Source organism: Equus quagga, chromosome 6, assembly GCF_021613505.1.
Source record: "Equus quagga isolate Etosha38 chromosome 6, UCLA_HA_Equagga_1.0, whole genome shotgun sequence".
Taxonomy (NCBI): Eukaryota; Metazoa; Chordata; class Mammalia; order Perissodactyla; family Equidae; genus Equus; species Equus quagga.
This window is the reverse complement of record NC_060272.1, coordinates 115,298,786-115,322,303: the sequence shown is the minus strand read 5'-3', so window position 1 is coordinate 115,322,303 and position 23,518 is coordinate 115,298,786. Positions and strand designations below refer to the sequence as shown.

Sequence of the window (23,518 nt, the reverse complement as noted above, 5' to 3'; positions counted from 1 at the left end):
GTCTGAAGAACAAAGCACTACAAGCGAGCTCAAACCACAAGGACAGTTAATGACAATGACAACATGGCAGGTACTGTCATCAAATCCCACTTTCTAGGCAAATTTCTAAGAGCTTCTCACGTGAATATAAGATCAGGCAGTCTTAGATGGTATACAATTTTATTATTTTGCATAAAGCCCATTTATTAACCCATAGCTAACACTGATTCATTTTTTAAAAACTTTTGTAGAACTTTTCAAAATCTTAAATTCACTAAGAAAAGAAAGTTCTTGGTTGCACCACATGTTTTGATTTAACGTTCAGAAAATATAGTCTCTGTGCAGATATGGGAGTTTTATATTTTCTAGAATAGTGGTTATCTAGGGTATTGGCACATCATCACACCTCTATGCAGTAGGTCTGATAGGAATATTATAAAGTATTTTACTTTTTTTTTTGAGTAAGATTAGCCCTGAGCTAACATCTGCTGCCAATCCTCCTCTTTTTTTATTTTTTTATTTTTTGCTGAGGAAGACTGGCCTTGAGCTAACATCTGTGCCCATCTTCCTCTACTTTATATGTGGGACACCTACCACAGCATGGCCTAATGAGCAGTGCCATGTCAGCACCCGGGATCCGAACTGGCAAACCCTGGGCCACCGAAGTAGAACATGTGAACTTAACTGGTGTTCCACCTGGCCAGCCCCTAAAGTATTTTACTTTTTAATTAACTAGTTCCTTTATCAACTAGGGCAGATTTGACATTACCTCCCTAAAGTGATCAGCTTCCCTCACTTGCATTCTGATATTTTGTTTTTAATGAAAGAACAGGAGTCACTGAGAGTAGCGCCAGGATTTATGGGGGTTCAGGTGTCTCACTTGTGGACATCAAGTGTTAATTATGACCAGGAGCATAAAAGGTGGCAAGTGGCTAACCTGAGACCTTTCAGTCTGTAAAGGAGCTTGTGATCCTGGTAGTTTTGGTGAGGCGCTCCTACTGGCACACAGAACCCTCCTTCCCCACGTTTCTCTGAAAGAGACGTTAATACATAGAGCACTTGTTTAGAGTCAGCAGGCCGCTTTTACAGAGCTGGCACTGCTACTAATTAGCTTGTTAGCCTTAAGCAGGTCACTTTACCTCTCTGGACCTTGTTTTTATTTTTTATCTATAAGAAGAGCATTTGGTCTAGATCAAGGGATGCAAACTTGTGGGGATAAAAGGCGAGTTGGTAAAGGAGGAAAGTGGGCCATTGTAATGCAACAGGGAGAGATGGTGACTGTGGAGACTAAGCCCCATCTAAAGGGGAAAGAAGCTATGCTGCTCTAAGCTGTGGGCAACGCTTGTCCAAAAAATGGCTCATCTGCCACTTTTTCCAGAGAAGCAGGATATCCAGATTTTTAAGAAAAATATCCCAAGTTTTAAATGTTCACAGTGAATTCCAACATTAAAAATATGAGAGGGCAAAATCCAAGATGTTGCCAGTTTTGTTTCTTCATCCCTTGTCCAGAAGTCCCAAAAGTCTCATTTAGTTTTAATATTTTACAATTTTGTGCTCTTTCACCAATATCAATGATGTAAATAGAAGGTTAAGTGGTAAAGTTACAAAGCAAAATTCTATCTACCTTACGATTATAACTATGCAAATAGTATATGTGCATAGAAGCAAATGCTGGATTGGAATATGTGCAAAGGAAACAAATTTTAGGCGACGGGACTGTAGGTGGACATCACTTGTATTTTATTAATTGTTCATTTGAACTGTCTCTACTCTAATTTTTGTTTGTATAACAAAAAAATTTTAAAAGATAATGGTAAAAGAACTATTGAGAGCAGCTCAGAATGGTGCCAGACATGAAGAAAAAAAGAAGTAGTGATATTAGGTATGTTCTTGAAACTTATATTTCTACCTTGACCTCTACATTTGCTTGTCAATCATCTTTAAACAATAAGTTGTTAAAAGAAGGCAGTACTAGTTGCAGGCTAGGTAAACCTTATGTGCCTGAAATTTCTCACTAACTGCTCCTCCTTTTTTTTTTTTCTCTCTGTTGTTTATAAAAATACTTCCCATATCATGAAGAATAGTGGTATCAAAGTTTCCCAACTTTGTTAGTTTGGCTTCTGAATATATTATACGAGGGTTTGGTTTTGTTTTGTTTTTAGTGGGTGGGGTGGGCACCTTACTTATTGTCCCTCATTACATTTTTCTTTGGTTTCTATAAAAACTGTTTTCATTCTACAAACCCACATCAACTACCCGTAAAGTAAGCAGAAAACCAATGGTTGTTATTTAGTGTGTTTATCTGAAGGCTTTCAAGATATCCCATGGGAAGGTTACTCTTTTCTTAACAAATTTAGAAGAGAATATCAGCACAAAGGAATGGAAGGCCTTTGTATGATAAACTCAGAAATCCTCAAAAACCTATCCATCCGTGCATGGTAGTGCCTAGTCCCAGGTTAGGACTCATACTAAGCATAAGATGCATGATTGTGGAAGGATTGCATCCTTCCTTTACTCCCTGGGCTGCATCTAGGCTTTCCTAGTCATGGAATAGAGACACAAAATGTGGTTATTGACCTTTTTTAGTAGTGGGCAACTTGAAATGATATTGCCATGTTCTAGATATGCCAAAAAGAATCTCTGACATTGAGGACAATTAGCCACAGGATGTGGATGCAGGGGGCTTGACATTCACTTTCTTGTTGAAAATGGCCCACTGAGCAAGGCAGGATGGTCCTTTGCCAGGACTATATCGAAGGATCAGTAGACTGTCTAGCGCTTTCTTGCATCCTGTTGCCTCACTGATTTCTGGATTGCCAGATGCTTCTGTTTTTTGAAAATGGTTTAAAAAAAAATACCTTACTGATTCTGTTGTTTCAGAAACCTTACATATGGCACAAAATATCCTGAAAATTTTTTGAGAAAACACTTGCTTTTTCTTTGCTCAATTTAATCATCATTACAGCCTAAATTCAATCAAGTTTATTGTTTTCTTTTTATGGGCATTTTGATGATTGAAATTCTAAAGTTATATAAAAGTATGAGTAAGCAAGATATGAAAATTTAATTGCTCATAGTTTTTTTTTTTAATTAAGTCTTAAAAACATGAGTAGGCTAAGAAAGGTTGACACTTCAAATTGAGAATTCATAACAAAGGAGATAAAAATGATTTTTTTGAAGCTGGGAGATAGTCTTGATTTATCGCCATTGAATCAGAGAGCAGATTTTTCACACATTGAGTCATAACTAGAGGCCTTTTTTTTTTTTTTGCTTTTGGTAAACCACCTTAACCTGCTCTTGAAAACCTCTGGTTCGTGTACAGAATGAGTCTGAGTCTGTCTCTATTTAGCTTGTGAAATTTATCAAGACCATAGCCTCGGGTTGGTGAGGCTGTGAGCCATACCACCATCTCAGGTTTTTGATGACACCACAAACCACTTGAGATTTATTATGTTAGCAGATGTCATCAGATATATGTGTGCACAGGTGCAGCGTGCAGTTAGTGAAAGAAGGAACACTGCGTGTGTATATTTATTTTTGTACTCATACTCTCAATGGTTAGAAAATGACCTGGTGTGTCTGTCCTGGGCAATGTGGAGTTTTGACTCCCTTGCAACGGCTTATCTGGTAATCTCCTCAAGTCTTTTCCACAGATATAATTCCGTACCATGAGCAACTACGTCTTGTGGGAAAGACACTATGTTTATTTTTACAATCAATGTCTAAAGAAAAGGCATAACAGATTATAGCTGAAGACTGCTACAACCAATGAAAAATAAAAACAGTTACCAGAGCTTGTTATACTTGGACGTTCCTCTTACACAAAGTACTAGATACACATTCTCCTCTCCTCAATAAAAGTTGTACGGACACAGCTCTTAGCTGTAGGACTCCAACAGAATGCCAAAAGTTGGCACTTTATAAGTGTCCTAATTTAAGCCTCTCTAAATATTTTTAAATAATTAAGAAATAATTGAAACTATTTCTTGGAGGCAATGTGAAATATGAATGATTACACTGGTTTATACATTATGTATTTTTCAAATTCTGAAAAATAACTATCCAATTGTTTTAAAAGATGGTGTGTGTTTTATTTAGTACTGAGTCTTAAATGTTCCACTATCTTTTTTATATACGTTAAATTTGCTCAAAAGCTGGCATAATAATGGGCTAAATATAATAATCTAATAAATTAGAGTGTACCCTTTAATAATAAAAAAATAATAGAAATAAAAACACACTTCCTATATTTTTGAGAAGTAGAGAAGTAAGATAAAATAAACACCTTTGGAATAATGACTGAAAATTACTGGTTTAGATGGGGTAGAGGAATTACTTCAATTATGACATAAAGCATTGTAATAATGCATGCCTTTTAGAAATAATTATATAGTGATTATTTTCAAAGATAAACACACGCAGATGTTGCTAGAACATTAAAAAAATTCTTAATTTGAAGAAAACAGAGAGAAACTGCATTACCAGTTAATAGGCTTTAGGAAGAACCAAAAAATCTAAAGTATCAGTATATACTCTCGAATCTTCTAGTTAGTTTTAGGAATGAATTAGTGCCTGCAACTGAAGGCAGAAAAGAACTAACTTTACTGCAGGAATCAATTCACTTAGAAGTGTCTGCGGGCCAAAATGCCTAAGGAACATTGGATAGTCCTTAGTTTTTAAAAATGAATAATTAGTTATAATTTCTAAAAAGCTACTGGACTTTAGTTACACTCTAGGAAAGGCTTTTAACCAAGATAATTTTAATTTAAAAAGAAGCATCTATTTTAAAACACTGCCTAATTTCTATATATTTATTTACATTGCAAAATATGAAAACCAGAAAACTGACCGGTGTTGTAGATTAAAAGACCATGATCATTAGTCAATTAAAAGATTTAGGAGTAACAACCCATTGTGGTGCCTACAAATTACTGAAACCGATTTCTCTATGACATGATGGAAAATTAGACTCCTGTTTTATAAACCTTGGATATCATTTAATTATGTGTACATATTTGACAGACAGAAGAGTGATGGGTATAGGAATAAGCATTCTTGTAAACTTCACATGTCAAAAGAAACAAATGACATGCAAATAAAAAAAGATAATCTACGAAACGCTGAACATGACATACAATGGTACATTCTATTACTAAATAATAAGCTTAGGAAGAAATCCTCTGACAGGTGACACTAAATCTAGATTCATCCGAGTCGTCACCAGAGCACAGGAAATCCTTTCTTTTCCCCTGTCCTCTTCTTTTTCCCATTTCATGTCTTAGGACAGTTCCTAAAAAAACTGGATCCTCTCTGTAATGTCATTTCTCCTTTGCATGAAATAGATGTTCGGAAGGATTGGTGACTGCCATGGACTTCAAATAATTACAAGAGAGAAGACTTTCTGGGGCACACTTAAGAAAGTTTTAGAATTTGATAACATTGCCCAATTAAACACTCCCTCCCCCACTTGAAATAATATTTTTTAATTTACTCGCATTGAATTTTCATATTTTATTCTTGATGCCTTAGTGCTAAATGTGATTTACTTAACCATGAAACTACTATTAGGAAAGCCTAGAACGGAAACAGATCTGTTTGTTACCCACTTGAATGGACTTCCTGGGTAGATTGAATTATCGCTACACTAGGTGAGTGGGTTAAAATTACCTAACTTGGAACAAGATAGATGTTAAAAATGAACTTTCCTTGGGAAGTTATAGCTGAGTGTAGAGATACATACATACACATGTGTGTGTACATCCCCATCCTTCATTTCCCTTCCCAAAGTGATATAGATACAACTGCGCTAGTTTTTTTCAGCGGGGAAATTGGGAGCCATTAAGCCTTCAGTTTAATAACCCATGTTCAAGTTTAGCTTTTCTAAAGTCCACTAGGTCAATCCAATTTTTAATTTTCCACTTATTATCATTGAAAATAGGTATGTATATTATTGATATACAGCCAAACATCTATATAATATGTGTGTGTGTATATATATATATATATATATACACACATACATATGCGGGAGAAAAAAACATTTTTTTCGTAATGAGGCCAAAACGTCTTCTTTGTTCTATAATGTGTATTGTAGAAACTGGGGACCCGAACAACGTTAAGTTCTCTTGGACTTTGAGGATAAACGTAATTGGTATTAAAATACTGACATGCTCACATTTAGTGGAGAGATGAGAACAATTCATCGGGAGCTATTCTGGTCCCACTGGTAATCACATAATTGAACGGGGTTTTTAGAGGATATTTGAAGCTATTGTTGTCTGTTGTGCAATTACATAATTAGTTAGGATCTCTGTAATAAAATCTTTTCTAAACACATGTGGGTTAGTACTCAGTAAATTTAAGGCTAGTGTGATATTTTTACTTTTAATTCTTCAATTTTACCAGGATCATATAACAATTTAGTTTAACATTTAAGCACTGTTTTACCAAACTACAGACGCTTACAATGAAAATAACTATTACTTAAAACCTAAGCAAAAAAACCCTACACACCTTTAACTTTAAAAAACACTAATCAAAACTGCTTTATTTATGATTATTGTCTCACTACCAAACCTCGCCTAGAGTGAGAGTGTTTACTTATTGGAACCCAAGGCTCGTCTATTTCTTTGGCGCTGAAGATTTCTTCCACCTACCCCTAAATTACTGACATTCACACGGACGCATGGAAACAGAAGTCAAAAGTGCTCCCTTTCTGGTTGCTTCGCTTTAATGATAACGCTATGCACTGAGGAACGTTTCCGAAGTCCTTGTACTCAGAAACAAACGTGGCCCCGCGCAGTTGACCGAGCAACGTGGCGGGAAACGGGGCAGCCGCACCAATTCCGTAACCATCAGGATCCTGCGCGGCAGAGTCTGGCGCCGCGGCTCGGCCCGCGCCCCCTCGCCCGCACGCCGCGGGGAGGCCCCTGGCCCGCGGGAGCACAAAGGCGCGCGGCGCGGGGCGGCCCCGCAGACAGCGACGCCTCCCTCCCCGCCGGCCCGCCCTCGCCGCGCTCCGGCCCCCCCGGGCGGCACAAAGAGCAGCCCCGCCACTCGCGAGGGGCCCGCGCCGCGCCGGCCGCCACACCCACTCGGGCCGCTCCCGCCTCCGCCGCCGCGGGCGCCCTGATGAATATGCATCGCCGCGCGCCCGCCCTCCGCTCCTCCTTTCGGTTTCCTTCCCGCCACCAGGCGGAAGCGAAGAGCCGCGCTTCCCGCGCGCCGGGCCGGCTGGGGCGGGGCGGGCGGCGAGCGGCAGAAAGAGAAAGCCGGGGCGGCGGCGGCGGCGGCGGCGGGCCGGGCGCGGAGAAGGGGCGCGGGTGAGTGGCGGTGCCGGGGCAGCCCCGCCGCCGGCCAGGCCAATCCGAGGGCGGGGAAGGGGCGCGCGCGACCCCGCGGCCGCAGCGACTGCCTCTGTCCGGCGCGCCCCGAGTCCCGGCACGGAGGCAGCCCCCCCTCCCCCCCGCAGAGCAGCCCTGCTAAAACAACAATAAACCCCAGCAAACACATACGCGCACACACACACTCACACAGCACTCTGGACGGCGTTCAAGTCAACCACAAGAATCAGTCTTCTCCAAGTGACAGGAAGGAGAACTGGATGCCCAGACAGAGGGGCTGCCTGCTTTTAGACTTGACTTTTACCACCTCTTCTTCTCCGGCCAGGAATTGTGGCATTGCAGAAACAATAGTTACATAAATAAAAGACTACTCCCGGATGGTTTTTTTTTTTTTTAAACGAAACACAAAAAGGGACACCAAAACAACCCTTCAGAAAATCCACAAACCTGTACCTGAGACACGTGAAGTCAGCGGCCCAGGGTTCTGTTACAGACTCAAGATCTCTTTATTTAATGCAATACAGTGCGATGGTATGTGGCTTTGAAATGATGGGTTTTACTTGCTTGTCTTGTTCGTCCCTTGCACCCCTTTCCAGCCCAGGGACAGATTTTTTTCTGTTTGCGCATTATTAAGTGTTTTACCTAAATGTCATTTCTGCTTTACAGGTTGAGCTATAGTGCTGGATTTCCAGACCTAAGGCAAATATGTCTCTTAAGCTTCCTAACTTTAGTACATGTGTCACACTTTTATGGCGGGAATCAATGGATAATATTGTTGAGTCCAAACAGTGTGAAATGTAGCATTTTTCCTGCTTCAACTCCCTACTTCTCCCCCTCCCGCCAATGCTGGAAAAAAAATAACTGAAACTTTAGTTGTACCCTGTAGCCATTCTCTTTTGGCAGCATTCTTCACTTTAAGGTGATTATGCACAGCTTTGTTACATCTTCTCATTTGAAGGTTCAATTTTTTAAGTGAGGGAAGTACTATTTAGCTCTGATTGGTGTGTTGGAGTTTTTAAAATCAATCTTCATTCCAAAGTTTAGTTCCCCTCACCCCCTTGTCCCTGAAGTTGCAGGATCAAATTATTAGCCCTCCTCCTGCTCCCCCGCCCTTTTTTTAAAAAAAAGATTATGATGGATTTCTTCCCGCTCCTGTTAATACTTTTTTTCCCCCCCCACCCTGCTGTTTTTGCTCTAGGATTTTTTTCCCTTCTGCCTAAGTCGGGGTGGGTGTGTGGGTGTGTCTCCCTTTTCCCTTGTGCTCTCTTCTCCACTACATCTGGGACACATTTTAATGCACAATATCCCATCCATTAAGTTGTGGTTGAATGTGGGGTGTGTGACGACTTGGCAGCTTTCACGTTGAAGGGGGGCGGGGAAGCCAGTTTCGACTTTGACACAAGATGCCGAAGTGGCGTGAGTGGAATTATTATTAGGGCTGTGAACATGGCCATCTTCTCCTCGAGTTAGAAGAACTGCCATTGAACTTGAGACGGGACATACAACATCTCCAAGTTCCACGCCCTCCCCCCAAGTACAGTAGCTGGCAGGGAAAAGGCGCCAAAATACACAAGATTAACTCTAACTTTCTTTGAACGGATCTTATAGCACCATCTTTTGTAATTTTAACTTTCCAACAGGCGGGAAAAAGTTAACTTTTGAACCCATACTTGAACAGACATTTAAATCAGCCCTAAAATGGAATAAATCCAGAAAGTCATACACGCCTGCTTATGTGGTTAGAAAAGAATGCACGTGTAAATAAGCAGGGTGCATGTGTGTATCTGACTGGGGAGTTCAAGATTTAATCAAAATCAGAATTAGTGTGACTTCTGAGTACATTTACTGTATGGGGGGGAAAGCATTGTGTGGCGAAGAAGCTGACCTTTAAGCAGCCTAAGTAAAAACTGCAAAGAGTTGTGAAACACAAAACGTTGTGGTTTCCAGTTTTACATTTGAGGTTTGATGTTTTCATTTAATGGTATGAGAGATGGAGCAAGCTCCAGTGCTGAAAAGTCCCTATTAAATCATATGTGGCCAAAGGTCAAGCACTCCAACTCACTGATACAATATACTGCAGATTCCTGCCTAACTGATGGGGAGCACAGGAAAAAGTGCTTGGCAATAAAAGTATTAGAAGGGTAATTATCGTCCGTGGTTGCGACTGCATTCTTGTGCACTGGGAAAAGGTTTTTACTGGCCCGGATGAATTTTAAAGCTGAGTATTGTTGAAAGCTGTTTTAATAGGAAATTGATTAGCTGAGTGTTTCATACAATAAATGGTGACAGTTTCATTGTTTGATGTCCAAAATAAATTCCTTTTATTCTTTAGCAGACACAGGCATCCATTTAATTTTAATATGGTCAGACTGAGCAGCAGCATAATTATGAGTGAATGTAATGTCACGAACATCTGTAACTTTGTTTTTGGAGTTTGTGACATCACACGAGTGGACAATATTACTGCTTTTTGAAATTTATTAACTTACTGTGTTAAAACATTTCAGGTACATTTCAGAGATAAAGTTTGCTGAACATATATTTGGTATAGGCTCAAGTGTTTGTTTTTTCTCTTTGTAATTATGCAATTGTTTGCTAAATTTTAATTTGAAAGTTAAAATGCACAATTCTGTCCTTAAGCATTGTTTTGATTTTGAAATAGAATGGCAGTTTTCAAGGGAAGAGTTAGAGAAAGGGGTGCAGAAAGTTTGCGTGGGTTTGCAATGTACTTTTACGCTTCTTAATACAAAACATAAAGGCTACTTGGCCATTTGGGATAAAGCTTTCTAAACATCTCTCTAAAACCGATCTGTTTTCATATCACAAAGGTGTATGTAGACAGCAACAAAAGCCAATTTACACATAGAAATAAAATGATGGTATAGTTTTACTTTAAAGGTCAGCTATTTTCAAAAAGAACAATAACTACAACTCTCTCAGTACCAGCAGGGACGAGACTGTGTGTGTGAGTGTGTATGTAACTTTCGAAGTATTGGGAGTGAAATAAGACAATTATTACCAAGGTTTTCAAAGTTTAAAATAAATCACGCAAAAGTTACAGGGCAACTGCTGACTTTGTAATCTGGGGAGTAAATGTCTTCAGAAGTTGGGAATCTCTGTTGATGAACTGGCCTCATTTCTGTAGAAAAGTGGAAACCGGCTAACCTTAATGGAGGACTCTGGCCCAGTCAGTGTTCAGATTCAGATGGAGCTTGTAAACGTGCCCGAAATGTAGGCATACTTAGTGGGATGGTATTTTTTTTTTTTAAGTCGAGTACAGGCATTTCAGCAGTGATGTTATTAACAGCGTCATTTTTCTCATTTAGTTTTGTCCTCAGGGGACACCAAACAGCTCCCAGAGGAGGGAAAAAATGTCCATGGTTATTTGTTTCAGTGAAAGGCAGAGTGCTGGCAATGGGGGTGGGGAAGCTACCCGGTGGTGAATTTTCTAGTAGGGAAAAATTGCTACCCTACTTTGACAGTAGTAGTTTAAAGGCTGGGAGAGCTGGGCATGATTTTGCAATTCCCATCAAGTGCAGGCAATTTCAGACCGTGTTGGTTGTTTATATATGCGTTTTTGAGTGGATTTTTTGGTGTTCCTCCTTGTGGATATAAAATTGTGTTTTCCAGGCTACACATGTATGATTTTTGTGGTTCATTTGGAAGGAGGAAAGGTCCCTGGGCATGGTAGTGTGGATACTTGCAGTTTTGCAGGCCTGTTTCCTGGGGTCAGGAGGTCATCTGTCTCTTTTGTATTTAGTTTTAAAATATTGATATTGGCGATGCAGCCAGGGTGTGTGGAATTGTTGAGCCTCCCCTCAAATCACATGCAAGAGCTAAAAAAAAAAAAGTCATCGAGTGCATTGAAAATGACAGCTTTGTTAAGCTCCAAGAAGCCTTTCCCTAAACTGCCCAGGATTTGCAACCTGTCACTGAGTTTCTTTAGAAGGGAGAAGGTTAAAAGAAAATCAATATCAGAAGATACTTGAGATGTCAGGCTCCTCTCTGGAGGTCAGTGAAAAGCTCCAATTGGGTACCATTGCTTAATTTTTCAAATACACAATAGAGTTGTGAAAAATCCAGTCACCTGAAGCCCTGGCATTCTTTCTTGAACTCAAACTATCTGTCAGAGAAGAAACTTTTTTCCTATAAGATGGCAAGGAATAAGTGATCTCGGGAGGAGCTCTTGAGGAAATCTGAACTATCAGATTTTCCTGTTGCTGCAGGAGCCTTTCACTTCTTTCTAGCTGCTCGAGCCAGATTTTTGGGTGAATGAAATTGGCCAGTCATACCAGTGTGGGAGAGAGAGAAGCAAGAGGGTTTAGGAGAGGTAAGTACCACAGTCTAACAAGTGTTTGTCCGTTTTGATAGTATCAGAAGCTTTTCAGAGATACTTTGAAACCACTCAATACCATGGCACAGACATCCTGGAAAAAAGGGAAAGTGAATAAAATGTAGATACTTGCTCACTTCCTCCTCTGGACTCTTCTACCTGGCATTTAAAAGATTGGTATTTCTCAAACCAAAGATAGTGGACAAGTGTTGTGCTGAGAGAAGCCAGGTGTCCCACACACCAAAATCCAACAGTTCCTCTTTCCAGAAGGCTCTCTTAGAGTTCACCCTGGGAAGGCCTGCAGTGACCTTGCCATTGGCTGGACAAGACGCAGTGTTTTGGGGGATGTTAGCCATCCTGCCCATGCCTCCAAGGGCTGAGAGGACAGTCAGATAAGCCCTTCCAGGATGTCTCTGTTGCTCCTTCTTTCCTCCCTTTTGGTTTTCCCCACCTCACCATTATTCCTTTCTCATTTTCCTTTTTCTTGGAAACAAATCAAAACCCCAAGCATCCAACCCCAAACTACCAAGCATCCTCCACACTCATCAAACCATACCCCCCACAAGCGCCCTACAGACACAGAGCACCTGAAAGAGATTTGAACCCCTAAGTGATAGGCCTGGGAGGCCCCAGACGTCATCACTTCTCTGGGGTCTTACCTGGGTCTGCGGCTGCTTCTTCCCCCCTGGTGCTGCTGCAGCTTTTTCGGCCTCCTCTGTGTCACAGTTGTCAACTTTTCGTTTTTTCTTTTTTAAGCTTGTGAGAAAACTTTTGGATGCAACCTAGTTTGGGTGGCAAAAGGAAATGGTTTCTGTTGGTAAGGGAAACTAACAACGGAGGAGGAGGGGTAGCGATGTCTGCAGACACTTGCCCAGGGCTCAGCACTGGGCCTCTTTTGCCAGGGGACAGCGGCTGGTTCTGGGATCTCTGGCTGAAAGGAGCGCTCTCTGGGTGCCAGGATTTCACTGGGGGTGGTGTGGTGAGGAGGGAGGGAAGACGGGAGGGAGGGAGGGAGAGAAAGAGAGAGATGGGCGCTCGATTTTTAAAGAGACCCCGAAATAATGGCTGCTCTAAGAGTCGGGGCATTCAGCGAGGTGTGTTTCAAGGACAGGAGTGCATTCGTGCCAAGGGGAATGTCTTTTATGCTAAATTAACTCTGGTTAAATTGAAAATTTGTTCAAAGGGAAACTCCAGTAGTTAAAGCTGGTATTATCAGTAGCGCTTCCCCGCCCCTCTCCCCTCAGACTCTGGTCTGAGGGTGAGAAAAGGGATGCAGTGTAACCTGCAGTACCAAGCGATGCTTTGGTATTTTTTTTTTCTTTAATCTCAGATGAGATGGCCTAAAAATTTCTGAGAGAAATGAGTGTTTATCTGGATTAACCCCTACTGTCACCTCATTTCTTTCATCTCTAAAGACTGTCAACTTTATCCTGGCTTTTCACAAAGAAGGAATGACCCACACAAAGGAAATTAACGTTGTCAGAACGCGACTAGAGGATTTGCCTCCGGGGGAGCAGGAAGGCTGCTCCCAGGGGTGTGTGCCCTAAAGGGTTAACTCGGGGAGTTCTCGAAATTTCCGCGACTTTACCTGTCTTCCCACATCCACCGCCCCCCTCTCCCTGGCCTCCTCAACCCCCCAGCGCCTTTCTTCTCTGAGCTCCTGGTTTACGGGGGCTGCAGCTGGTAGACTTGGCAAGCTCGCCTCATTAAGAGCGCTCTTTGAAAACGGACTGTGTTTGAGCATTTCCCTAATGAGGACAGGACGGGGTTAAAAAGTGACCATTTCATGGTTGACTTGAACCTGCCTACTTTTCTTGATGTGTCGTTGTGAAATGCTTGATGTGGATAACTCCCACTTGGTGAAGGAAAAAGTCACTGGATCCTTCAGGTCCTCAGGGGGGAGGTGATGGGGGGACGGTCGGCAGAAGCGGGAGAGACAGAGAGAGAGGAGAAAGTTGGGGGAAGAAATTGAGAGAGAGGAAGAGAGGGAAAGAGGAGAGGGGAAGCAGAGGAGAGCCTCGAAGTACCCCAACAGCACAGCTGGAAGCGGGGGCGGCCTTGCCCTGGGGCTGGGGCAGTCGAGTCCCCTTCTGGGCCCCAGCTGCCCCCAGCTGGGCAGACGCGGAGCCCCTGGCACTCACTTTTCCTCTCTCCATTGTCTGGACAGCCTTTGCTACCACCTCTTCTCCACCCATCCCTTGCGGAAAACCGGATTTTGGGGGCGGTGTGTGTGTGTGCCTGTGTGCGCGCGTAGAAAGGGTGCAAGGCAAACCGCCTCGCTCCAAATACCCGAAATCAAGTTCATTCACTCGGGCCTGCCGCTCGGCTCGGTGGGGTGGGGGCGGGGCTCTCGCGCGGGAGCGAGGCGGGCGCGGCCGCCTCTGCAGGGCGGTAGCGGCACACGCACCCCGATCGAGCGCGCGCCCGACCGCCCCGCAGCCCTGGCGCGCCTCGGCCCAGCCCTGCTGCACCCCGGCGGGAGGGAGCCGCTTTCCGCCGGCGCCCCGGGCCCCGGGGGGTGGGGATTGGGAGCCGGCCAGCGGGGCTGCGGGAGGAGGAGAGTGGAGCAGGCCTGGGAGGAGGAGGAGGAGACGGAGGAGGAGGGAGCAGGAGGCGGCAGCGGCTGCTGGGCCCGGTCCTCCCGCTCCGAGCGAGGCCACGTGCACGGGGCACCCCCAGGGAGGGCGGCAAACCGCGGCGAAGCCCTGCGCGCCGCTCCGGTGGAGCTGCCTGGGGTCGCGGGCTCGCGCTGGGGAGCCCCCGGCCCCCTCCCTGCGCTGGCGCGCCCCAACTACTTGAGCCCAAGTTCGCTCAAGCCCCCGCCTCTTCGGCCTCCCCCTCCTCCCTGCAGCCGGCGGGCTTGGCGGACCGCGCCCGCCCCGGGTGCGAGAGTCGGCGCCCCAGCCTGGGCCCCGGGGCGGCCTGGGTGTGAGGGAATTTTCCATTCGTTCCTTTCTCGGCCCAGACGGGCTCAGTGCTTCTCCCACTCGGATGTTCCCGCGGCTTAAAGAGTCCGCAGCGAGCACAGAAATACCTCTTCCAGGGCGGGGGTTTTCGGGGGTGTGTATGTGTGTGTGGTGGGGTGAGCTGGGGAGGGTGCGGGACTTGCCCAAAGGGCAGAAAGAAGATCTGTTTGGGAAAAAAAAAGTCATGGTTCTGTTGCACCGGTATGAGACCTTTAACAAATGAGAAGAGAGAGAGAGAAGCAAGAGGAGGAGGAGGAGGAGGAAGGTGGGGGGCGGGGGGTGTAGAGAGGCTGGTGCAAAAGGAATGCGCGTTTGCAGGAGGAGGAGTAAAGCGATGATTGTGTAATTAAATAATAAAACAATCCTTAAGTCTGATTTGGAGAGAGCTCGAGCGGGGTCCAGAGGGTGGAACCGGTGAATTTTTCAACTTCCAAGTTTTGCAACGAAAGAAAGCGCGAGAGGGAGGGGAAAAAAGAGCCCAGAGCAGAAAAGAGAGGAGTTTGGAGCCGAGCGGGAGAGCGGGATTTATCGTTTGGGATTTTTCAGGAGCTCGTTCCGATCCCCCTGGGCTCTGGGCAGCGGCGGCGGCGGCGGCAGCAGCAGCCTCCTCGCTCGGCCGGCCGGGTCAGACGCGGGGCGAGGCGGAGGGCGGGCGGCCCGGTGGAGGAGCCGGCGCGGGCGGCGGCTGCAGCTGGGGACCGCGCGCCGCGAGCCTCTTCCGCCCGGGAGACCTGCGCTCGCGCCCCCTCCCTCACCCCGGCCTCTCCCTTCTCCCCCACCCCCCGCCCCCACCCCGGCCCTCTCCCGCGCGCGCCCCGCCACCCGCGCGCACTCGCTCAGCTCACGCTCCCCCTCGCGCACACACATGGTCGGCTCGCGGCAAAGTTTCGCCTGCGATCGCCACTCGGGGATCCTGCCGCAGTGCTCGGGGCTGTAACCTTGAACTTTCCCAGCGCGGTGACACATTCTCCTCGCTCTCCCTCCCGCCCTCTCTCCTGCGCCCCCCTCCCCGCCTTTTTTAAAAAAGCATTTCGCCACCAACCACCACCCCAATCCAACCCACACCGAACCTTCGCGCACCCCCTAGCCCCCAACAACAACAACAACAACTGCAAAACAGAAAACAAATTCCCAAACCCAGGCGAAAAGCAGCCAACACCGGCGGCGGCGGCGGCGGCCTCGGCGAGCACGGCCAGCGCGCTCGGACTGCAAGAGGGTTAAAAGTGTAGATTGGATTTCACCCCGGGAAATCTAGCACGCCGAGTGAACTTGAATCTTTGGCTATTTAAGGAGGACTGGGTTTGTTGTGAAGTTGCGGTGATCCAGCGCAGAGCCCCGTCCTGATTGATCGCATCGCGGGGCTCAGATGACTGTAAAATGAATAGATGAAATTCTTGCTTCTCGAAGATTTTCTTGGGCATCTCCGGGAAAGTGCGTTTTAAGGCGAAGTCATGATGTATTCTCCCATCTGTCTCACTCAGGTACATGTCTCGGTCGCTCTCTCCAGCTTTCTCTCTAGCCCGAAATGCCTTTGTTTTGTTTTGTTGCTCTGGTCTGCGGACAATTAACGGCTTTCGTTAACCTCCGCACACCCCAGTCCATCGCCGAGCAAGTGGCCCGGAGTTGCGGCTGGATTGCGGGGCGGCAGGGGAGCCAGCGCGCGGCCCCTCGCACACGGCTACCGCGTGCGTCCAGCCCCGCGCCCTGGGCACGGAGAGCGGGCGCCCGCGCGCTGCCAGGGCGGCTGGGCCGGGCAAGGCCGCCTGGGGGTGGGCAGGGCCCGGGCCCATGAGCGCTAGCCCCCTCGCGGCCCCCGAGTGCCTGCTGCGGTGTCGCGCCCCTGCCCAGGGTGCCCACCACCCCTCTCAGTCGCTCGCGCGCCGAGGCAGAGTCCGGCTTTAGAGGAGCTTTCCCGGGGACTGAGTCCTTATAAACAACCGGTGAACTTGGGCGAGGGGACTCTAGCAGGAGTCCTCGTGGGCGCCTCTGGACTCCACTATAGGCGGTGGGCGGGCGACGAAGCGAGTCGGAGGTTGTGGTCCGGGGACCCATTCCTTTGCTTAATTTGGGGATCTGAGACTCTGGACCACAGTGATCCGCACTTTGAGGTTTCCAGTGACCACACCACAAAGGCGGTCTTTACGTTGACACGAGTTAGTCGGTCGTGGGGAATGTTCAAGACTTTTAGAACATGTTCATTTTGTAGAGACCTGTTCGTTTGAGGATATTTGGGCGTCTAGCTCGTAAGGCAGAAAGTAATGCTGGAAAAGTAAGGTCATTTTAAAAAATTTTACTTTGAAAATTGTCCTAAGACTTTAGGAACAACGTTATGAAATAATGTACTGGCTTTATACTTTTTTGAGAACACAATTTATGTAAATTTTAAACCAGTCGGTCAAGTGGGTAAGTGACGAGATCGAGCAGACTTACCTGGGGGCAGTTTTCCTCGCTGCCCCGCTAACTAACCAACTGACGAACTAACTAAATATCTTAGCCCAGAGTTGTTATTTGAAGCAGTATTTCAAACCTTTAAAGGTGTGGGACAATTGTCTTCAGCTTTCAGGAGGATGTGTCCCCACTGGTAATTGATAACCATTTTCTTTGACATTGACATAAAAACTAAATAGTTAAACAAGTGTCGCCTAGTCGTAGCTGTGTTACAGTTTTTTAAAAATCCAATATCATGATGATGCATTTTTATAATAGACAAATGATTAAGATTTCAATTGTATGACAATTAGAAGCCATTGTGATTCAAAAGGACTGAGGCATTCATAAATTGTGAATGAAGATGAAAACAATGATAAGGCTTATTCAGTGATTGGATACAGTCCTGTAGCTTTTTGGCTGACACATTTTTTATTGTTTATATTTTGTTTGGCATCTGAGTATGATTAACTTAGATATGGCTATTTTCAGCAAGTAAACGTGCACTTTAATTTAACAAAACTGGAAAAATGAGTTGTTGAGCTATTTGTATTTTAAAAGCTATGAATAATGGCCAATAAATATGAAGATGAAACTGTTTCAGGTCTAACAAATTGCCTTTAGTTGTAAAAGTTACCTTTCATATGACCCATCAACAGGATTTTTTTTCTCTTTCTGGTAAACCACATCCATTTGATATCAATTTTACGTTCTTGAAGCATAGTTCAAATAAAACAAATTGAGGTAAGCTTTTCACTTACAAAGTACTGCATCACTTATTCTTACCTGTAAAGGATTACTTTTCTATATTAATTTATATTTCCAGAATCGGCTTTTTGGAAATAGTACTCCTGATTACATTGCATTTTTGGTTTCCTCTAAATATGTATTGAAAAGTCACTGGCTTTATCTTAATTTGTGTAAGTTAAAAATAATATTACAGCATCGTGACATATGGAGTGTTAGGCGCATATACAGCATAATCATTCAGCTATCACATTAGTATTCAAGGATACATACTTACCAACACTAATTCATGATGACTAATATTCTCTACTATTTTAATAATGTAAATCGAGTTTGATGTATTAAAACTGTTTTGGGGATTTAAGGCCTATGCTAGAGAAGGAATTTTAGCTTTAGACTTCTCACTTAACTAATATGTATGTGACCTTATAGGTAATGTAAGGTGTTGCAAAAGTAAGGGCATATTAATGGTGTTACTTTTATATCAGACCAGTAGTTTAGTTTTGTATTACAAGAGCTGTAGCAAAACATTTTTTAGGATATGTAAATACAAAATAGAGAACCGTTCTTAATTGGTTGAAAACTTTACAAAGTGTCTCAATTGTGGCGATATGTTATCTAGGTTTTAGAAAGAATTTTAATTCAAAAGAAGCTACAGTTAAAGCTGTTATTTAGCAAAATGTTATGTGAAAGTATCAGCACTTCAATATAAATCGTATTTATACATCAGTATAAGTCAGATGTAAAAGGAAAATTAAGAACCATTTTATATGATTTAATATTTGCTTTTTCAAAAAATAATGTGAATCCTTAGTAACATAACTTTCACTTGGTATGATTGCATTGGATTTTTTTCTTTGATTGTCTTTCAAGTTCTTTAGGTATATTTTGTAATGGTTTATTGTTATATAGTAATGCTTCAAGAACACCTAGTATTGTATGGGTCTAATTTTCCATCCCTCTCATGGAAACCATTGTTTCTGTGAAGAAAAATATTTCTAGTGGTATTAGGACTGTTAGTTTTACATTTGAAATTTGTAAGCTGGTTATTTATTTTATCAATTTAGTGCAACTAAAGGAAGTTTTAAAACAGAAAGAATTACTGAACATCAGTGTATTTTAATAAAAATTCTGAAAGAGCAAGGTGGCTTATTACCTTAGGATGGAGCCATTAGATCTTAGGTCACATATTCTTGGCTTTTTAAAAAAAATAATAATTTTCATAATTGTTTAAACTGTTATTATGATAATCTGTTAATTAGGACATTTAAATACCTTGATCACTTTTTTGGATGAAGACAGTTACTATGCTCCATATTCATGTCACGCAAAATCATTAAAAATATATTGCAAGTCAGCATTAAAAAGCCATCATACTTCGGAGATGACATTTTAGGCATGTCAATACAGAAACGTATGTGACTTATAGCAAAACTCTGTTTATCGTCTTTTTTTTGAGGATATGTCTCCTTGTCAAGTAAGTGTTTCACTTGAAACGAATCCACATAATAATGAAATCCTGAAAGATATTTGTAAGGCAACTTTGTGGACTGAGAAAGTTTGCTACTTCTACTTATCAATAAGAAAAAAAGTATGTTTTAAAACACTACTTGGCAGCATTGACAACAAACTCAAGGCAACCTTTAAAAACATTATTTTGTGTGCATTTGCTAAGAAATTCCAAATTCAGTCCTCAAATTTGCATTTTGATTGTTTAAAATAATTTATTAAAATTTTGAGATTAATTACATGATAAGTGATTTGAAACTCAAACCAATTTAATCAAAAGTATGTTTGATGTCTTTATAAGAAAATGAAATGTCACTGAACATAGTACTTATAGATGCAAGTGCTTGGGAGTTACTGTATTGCTTAAGATCTGTTAAAATGGCATTTTAAAAAGCATGACAAGGGCAAAATGAGTGAGACAAAGCCCCTCCCCCCATATACTCTTTACATTCTCAAGTTTTTAGTTGATGAGTGTACATATGTATGTTTTTAATCATATCAATAAATCATAGTAAAAGTCAGATTATAGGAAGTGAGTTCCCAGAGCCTAAGTCCACATTTCCTTGAACGGAGTTTCCTTTTGCATATATTTCTAAGGAGGATAAACAAAGTTTTTGTAGTTACAGTGAAAGCTGAAAGCATGGCATCAGAAAGTGTATGGAGATAGGGAGGTCTTATCATGGGCTGTGGTTGCTGTGAGCAGGGCTGCCTTCCCACACAAAGAACAGATTGTGGTTTAACTCTTTCCATGGCCTAGTTTAATGTGCTCGCATAGTAACCGAATTGTTCAAATCTCTGCTGGAAACTACTGATCGGTTTAATGATTTCCTCTATGGCATTTGGTTATGCCTCATGCTGTGATGTAATCATCTACATTCTGTATTGTTACAAAATTTTGATTTATACTTACTCTGCTGTAGGACCGTTTTATGGCAATGTGTTAAAACACTTGATCACTGCATTATTGATTGGATGGGATGTACACCTCTTCCGGATCTGAACTGCAAACTGCTCATGTGCCGCAGTCTTTCGCTTCCAAACTTTGTATTTCATCTTGAAAATGGATTCATAACTACATGGCATTTTTTGGACACCTTTGTTGGAGTGTCATTAGTTGCACTTTCATCATGTCTACCTAATGGGATTCATCAGTCTGCTGGTTAAATAGAATTTGTTCCACATAGTTCAGGGTGACTAGCACGAGGCTGTGACTTGGGATATGATCAGTGAGAGAAAGTTATTTTGTCGTTGGGGTGACAGTAGAGTCAGTGTGACCAGGAAAGTGGCCACGGTGGAAGTTCTCATTTACTTCAGATCCTGGCTTGTTGCACGCATGCAGGATGCACGCACAGGATGTTAAGCTCTTTCTCTGAACAGTCATAGGCCTGAGCTTATGAGACAGGTTTTACCTATGGCAGGAAGTAATGAAACACTCACTCATTGCTTTGGGAAGAAACTGAAAATAGCTGTAGGTAAAGATTGTCTGCCACTCCTAGCTGCCTCCCTCCCTTAGAAAAGACTTGGATGAAACAGGCAGGAAAAATGCAAGAACCTAAGGTAAATCACTTAATTCAAAAGTCGGCATACTATACGATCTGTACACGTGCAGCTTCACAAGCACACGCATACGTGCACCCACAGTCCTGTCCGAGAATGCATATACGTAGCAAATGAATTGTATTGATTCCACAAAAGCAGTAAGTGACCAGCAGTGCACTCCTGGTGTCACCCTGCCACCGCATGCAGAGACACAAAGAATGTAAAGTTGGTGCCAAGTTGCCATTTTTCATTGTTCACCTCAGATTGATTTTTAAGGGGTTTAGAATAATTGCCATGCTCATGTGATCGGTTAACAAATTAACTGACTCTGTGGGGCTTCAGAGTCTATAGGAGAGCTGCCGGAAGAATATTTGTGTAATTTTTGTTTTCAACTTTAGAAACTTTTATTTAAAAATGCAAGAGTGTGTCTGTGAGAGAGTAGGAGAGTGCGAGTATGAGTGTGTGTGTGTGTGTGTGTGTGTTGGAGGCTAGTGGTGGTGGTGGAGGGAGAGAATGCACTTTCAAAGTATGGAAACCTTCTGTTCAGGACACTGATACGACAAACTGTGTCCTTTGCCCACTTTCCCTCACTGTATACCGGTTTCTCTAGTTACCACTCTTGGAATGGTGCTGTTTCAGTGTTGGAATGTTGGACGTTTGATAAGAAAATGGATCAAGTTTAATGGCGCATGCTCTTTGTGCCACCAGCAGCCTCTTGCTGAGAGCATGCTCCAAAAGCGGGAACTGTGTGGCATTACACTGAGCATCTATATGCTTTGTGTTTCTGTGCCACAGAGAAGAGAAATGAACTGTGGCATCGCTCCTGCCTTCTGAACAGCTCTGCTCCGATTAAAAAAAAAAAAAAAATCTCACTGTGTTCTTTGTAAAATGGTACTGCTTAGTGTTAGTTGGTCAATCAAATATTTAAATATTAAATTAGGTGCCAAGCACCTTGGTGGCTTACGTTTTAAAGAATGCTGGATGCATGTGGGAGTGAGGGGGATGGGGCCAGGGTGGAAATACAAATATAAACCTTATTTTCTTTTTAGGAGGGAGAATCAACCTGTGAATTTTGGTGGAAAAGGGGCAGGTTGCCATACTTTATTTTCTTCTTGTCCGGCTATTTGGATAATTTTAAATAAGAAAAGAATGTTATTTTTATGCATAACTTTTCGTGCTGAATTGGGAAAGGACTATGGTCTTATTTTTTTGAGCCTTTAAAACTATACTAACCATATGTGTCGTCTTTTTCCCCCTCATCTTCCACAGGATGAATTTCACCCATTCATCGAGGCACTACTTCCGCATGTCCGTGCAATCGCCTACACTTGGTTCAACCTGCAGGCTCGGAAACGCAAGTACTTTAAAAAGCACGAGAAGCGAATGTCAAAGGATGAAGAAAGAGCAGTCAAAGATGAGCTTCTCAGCGAAAAGCCTGAAATCAAACAGAAGTGGGCATCCAGGCTCCTGGCCAAACTGCGCAAAGATATCCGCCAGGAGTACCGAGAGGACTTTGTGCTCACCGTGACTGGCAAGAAGCACCCGTGCTGTGTCTTATCCAATCCCGACCAGAAGGGTAAGATTAGGAGAATCGACTGCCTGCGACAGGCAGACAAAGTCTGGCGTCTGGATCTAGTCATGGTGATCCTGTTCAAAGGCATCCCCTTGGAAAGTACCGATGGAGAGCGGCTCATGAAATCCCCACATTGCACAAACCCAGCACTTTGTGTCCAGCCACATCATATCACAGTATCAGTTAAGGAGCTTGATTTGTTTTTGGCATACTACGTGCAGGAGCAAGGTAGGAGCAGATTGTTCTTTCTTCTAGCATGGCAAATACTGCCCACAAACCCCATATACGGAATACCTGGCTTGGGTTAGATGGTCCTCGATGCCCCTAGATCTCCTCCGCCCACTGTGGGTAGAGAGGCATGCCCTCTTCCACTCACATGTCCACTGTCATGTGCAAGCCATGGAAATAGACATGGAGCTTTCATACCTGGATAGGTGTGGATGTTTAAGAATGACTACAAAGAAATGCGTTTTCAAATGTCTTTGAAATAAAATACTTTTTCAAAGACACAGAATAGTCTGAAAAAATACTTTATTACACTTCTCTTTTTGTCCTAGGCTACATTCTTTGCATCTGGTCATCTTTTCCCAATTTGAAAATGTAACTTTATTTATGAATAGTCAAACTGCTCTTTAATAATCTTTGTATTAGCCTCTTTGCTAACGAGGTAGATGAACTTTGTTCACAAATTTCATGCTGTTGCACTGAAAATAGAATTAACATTTCGTATTACAAAATGCTGAAGATAGGCAATATCGGAAAGTATATCTTACATAGACCTAGATTTATTTAATTTAAATATTTCTATCAATACCTACTTTTGATGGTGTAATATGCGCTGTAGATTAAATGCAGTATAGTTCTTGTTTAAATAATTTGTTATAGTATTTTCTCAGAGTGACTTGGGAACACTTAATGTTGTTAGTTTACTTGAATGTAAATTCATAAAACTTACGGAGGAGAAAAGTCGCTGCTCTCCTTACAGAACAAAAACAGAAAGTGGACTGGTTACACTGGTTTAAAATAAATCTCAAAAAGAATGCAGAAACCGCATACCATACCTATTTGAAAAAAAATACTTGATAAAGAGAGTGGTATAAAT

The 23,518-nt window shown here is 43.1% G+C and overlaps 2 protein-coding genes across 12 annotated transcripts in view; one reads left to right on the top strand and one right to left on the bottom strand.

The window, feature by feature from the left end:
* Positions 1-14,856, bottom strand: part of LOC124240971 (collagen alpha-1(I) chain-like) — a 165,805-nt gene extending 150,949 nt beyond the window's left edge. For 4 of the 6 annotated variants that reach the window (XM_046664355.1, XM_046664354.1, XM_046664358.1 and 1 more), the window contains exons 1-2: positions 13,797-14,856; positions 12,315-12,437 (exon numbers count right to left, since the gene is read on the bottom strand). In XM_046664355.1, coding sequence (XP_046520311.1) covers positions 12,315-12,437; positions 13,797-14,807 — 1,134 coding nt within the window. In that variant the 5' untranslated portion in view covers positions 14,808-14,856. The other 2 variants (XM_046664359.1, XM_046664356.1) reach the window with 2 other exon arrangements.
* A 171-nt stretch (positions 14,857-15,027) lies between these two features.
* The window catches only part of NFIB (nuclear factor I B), a 223,381-nt gene continuing 214,890 nt past the window's right edge, over positions 15,028-23,518 (top strand). For all 6 annotated transcript variants that reach the window (XM_046664353.1, XM_046664351.1, XM_046664350.1 and 3 more), the window contains exons 1-2: positions 15,028-16,102; positions 22,113-22,644. In XM_046664353.1, coding sequence (XP_046520309.1) covers positions 16,073-16,102; positions 22,113-22,644 — 562 coding nt within the window. In that variant the 5' untranslated portion in view covers positions 15,028-16,072. The remainder of the gene's footprint in view (positions 16,103-22,112; positions 22,645-23,518) is intronic.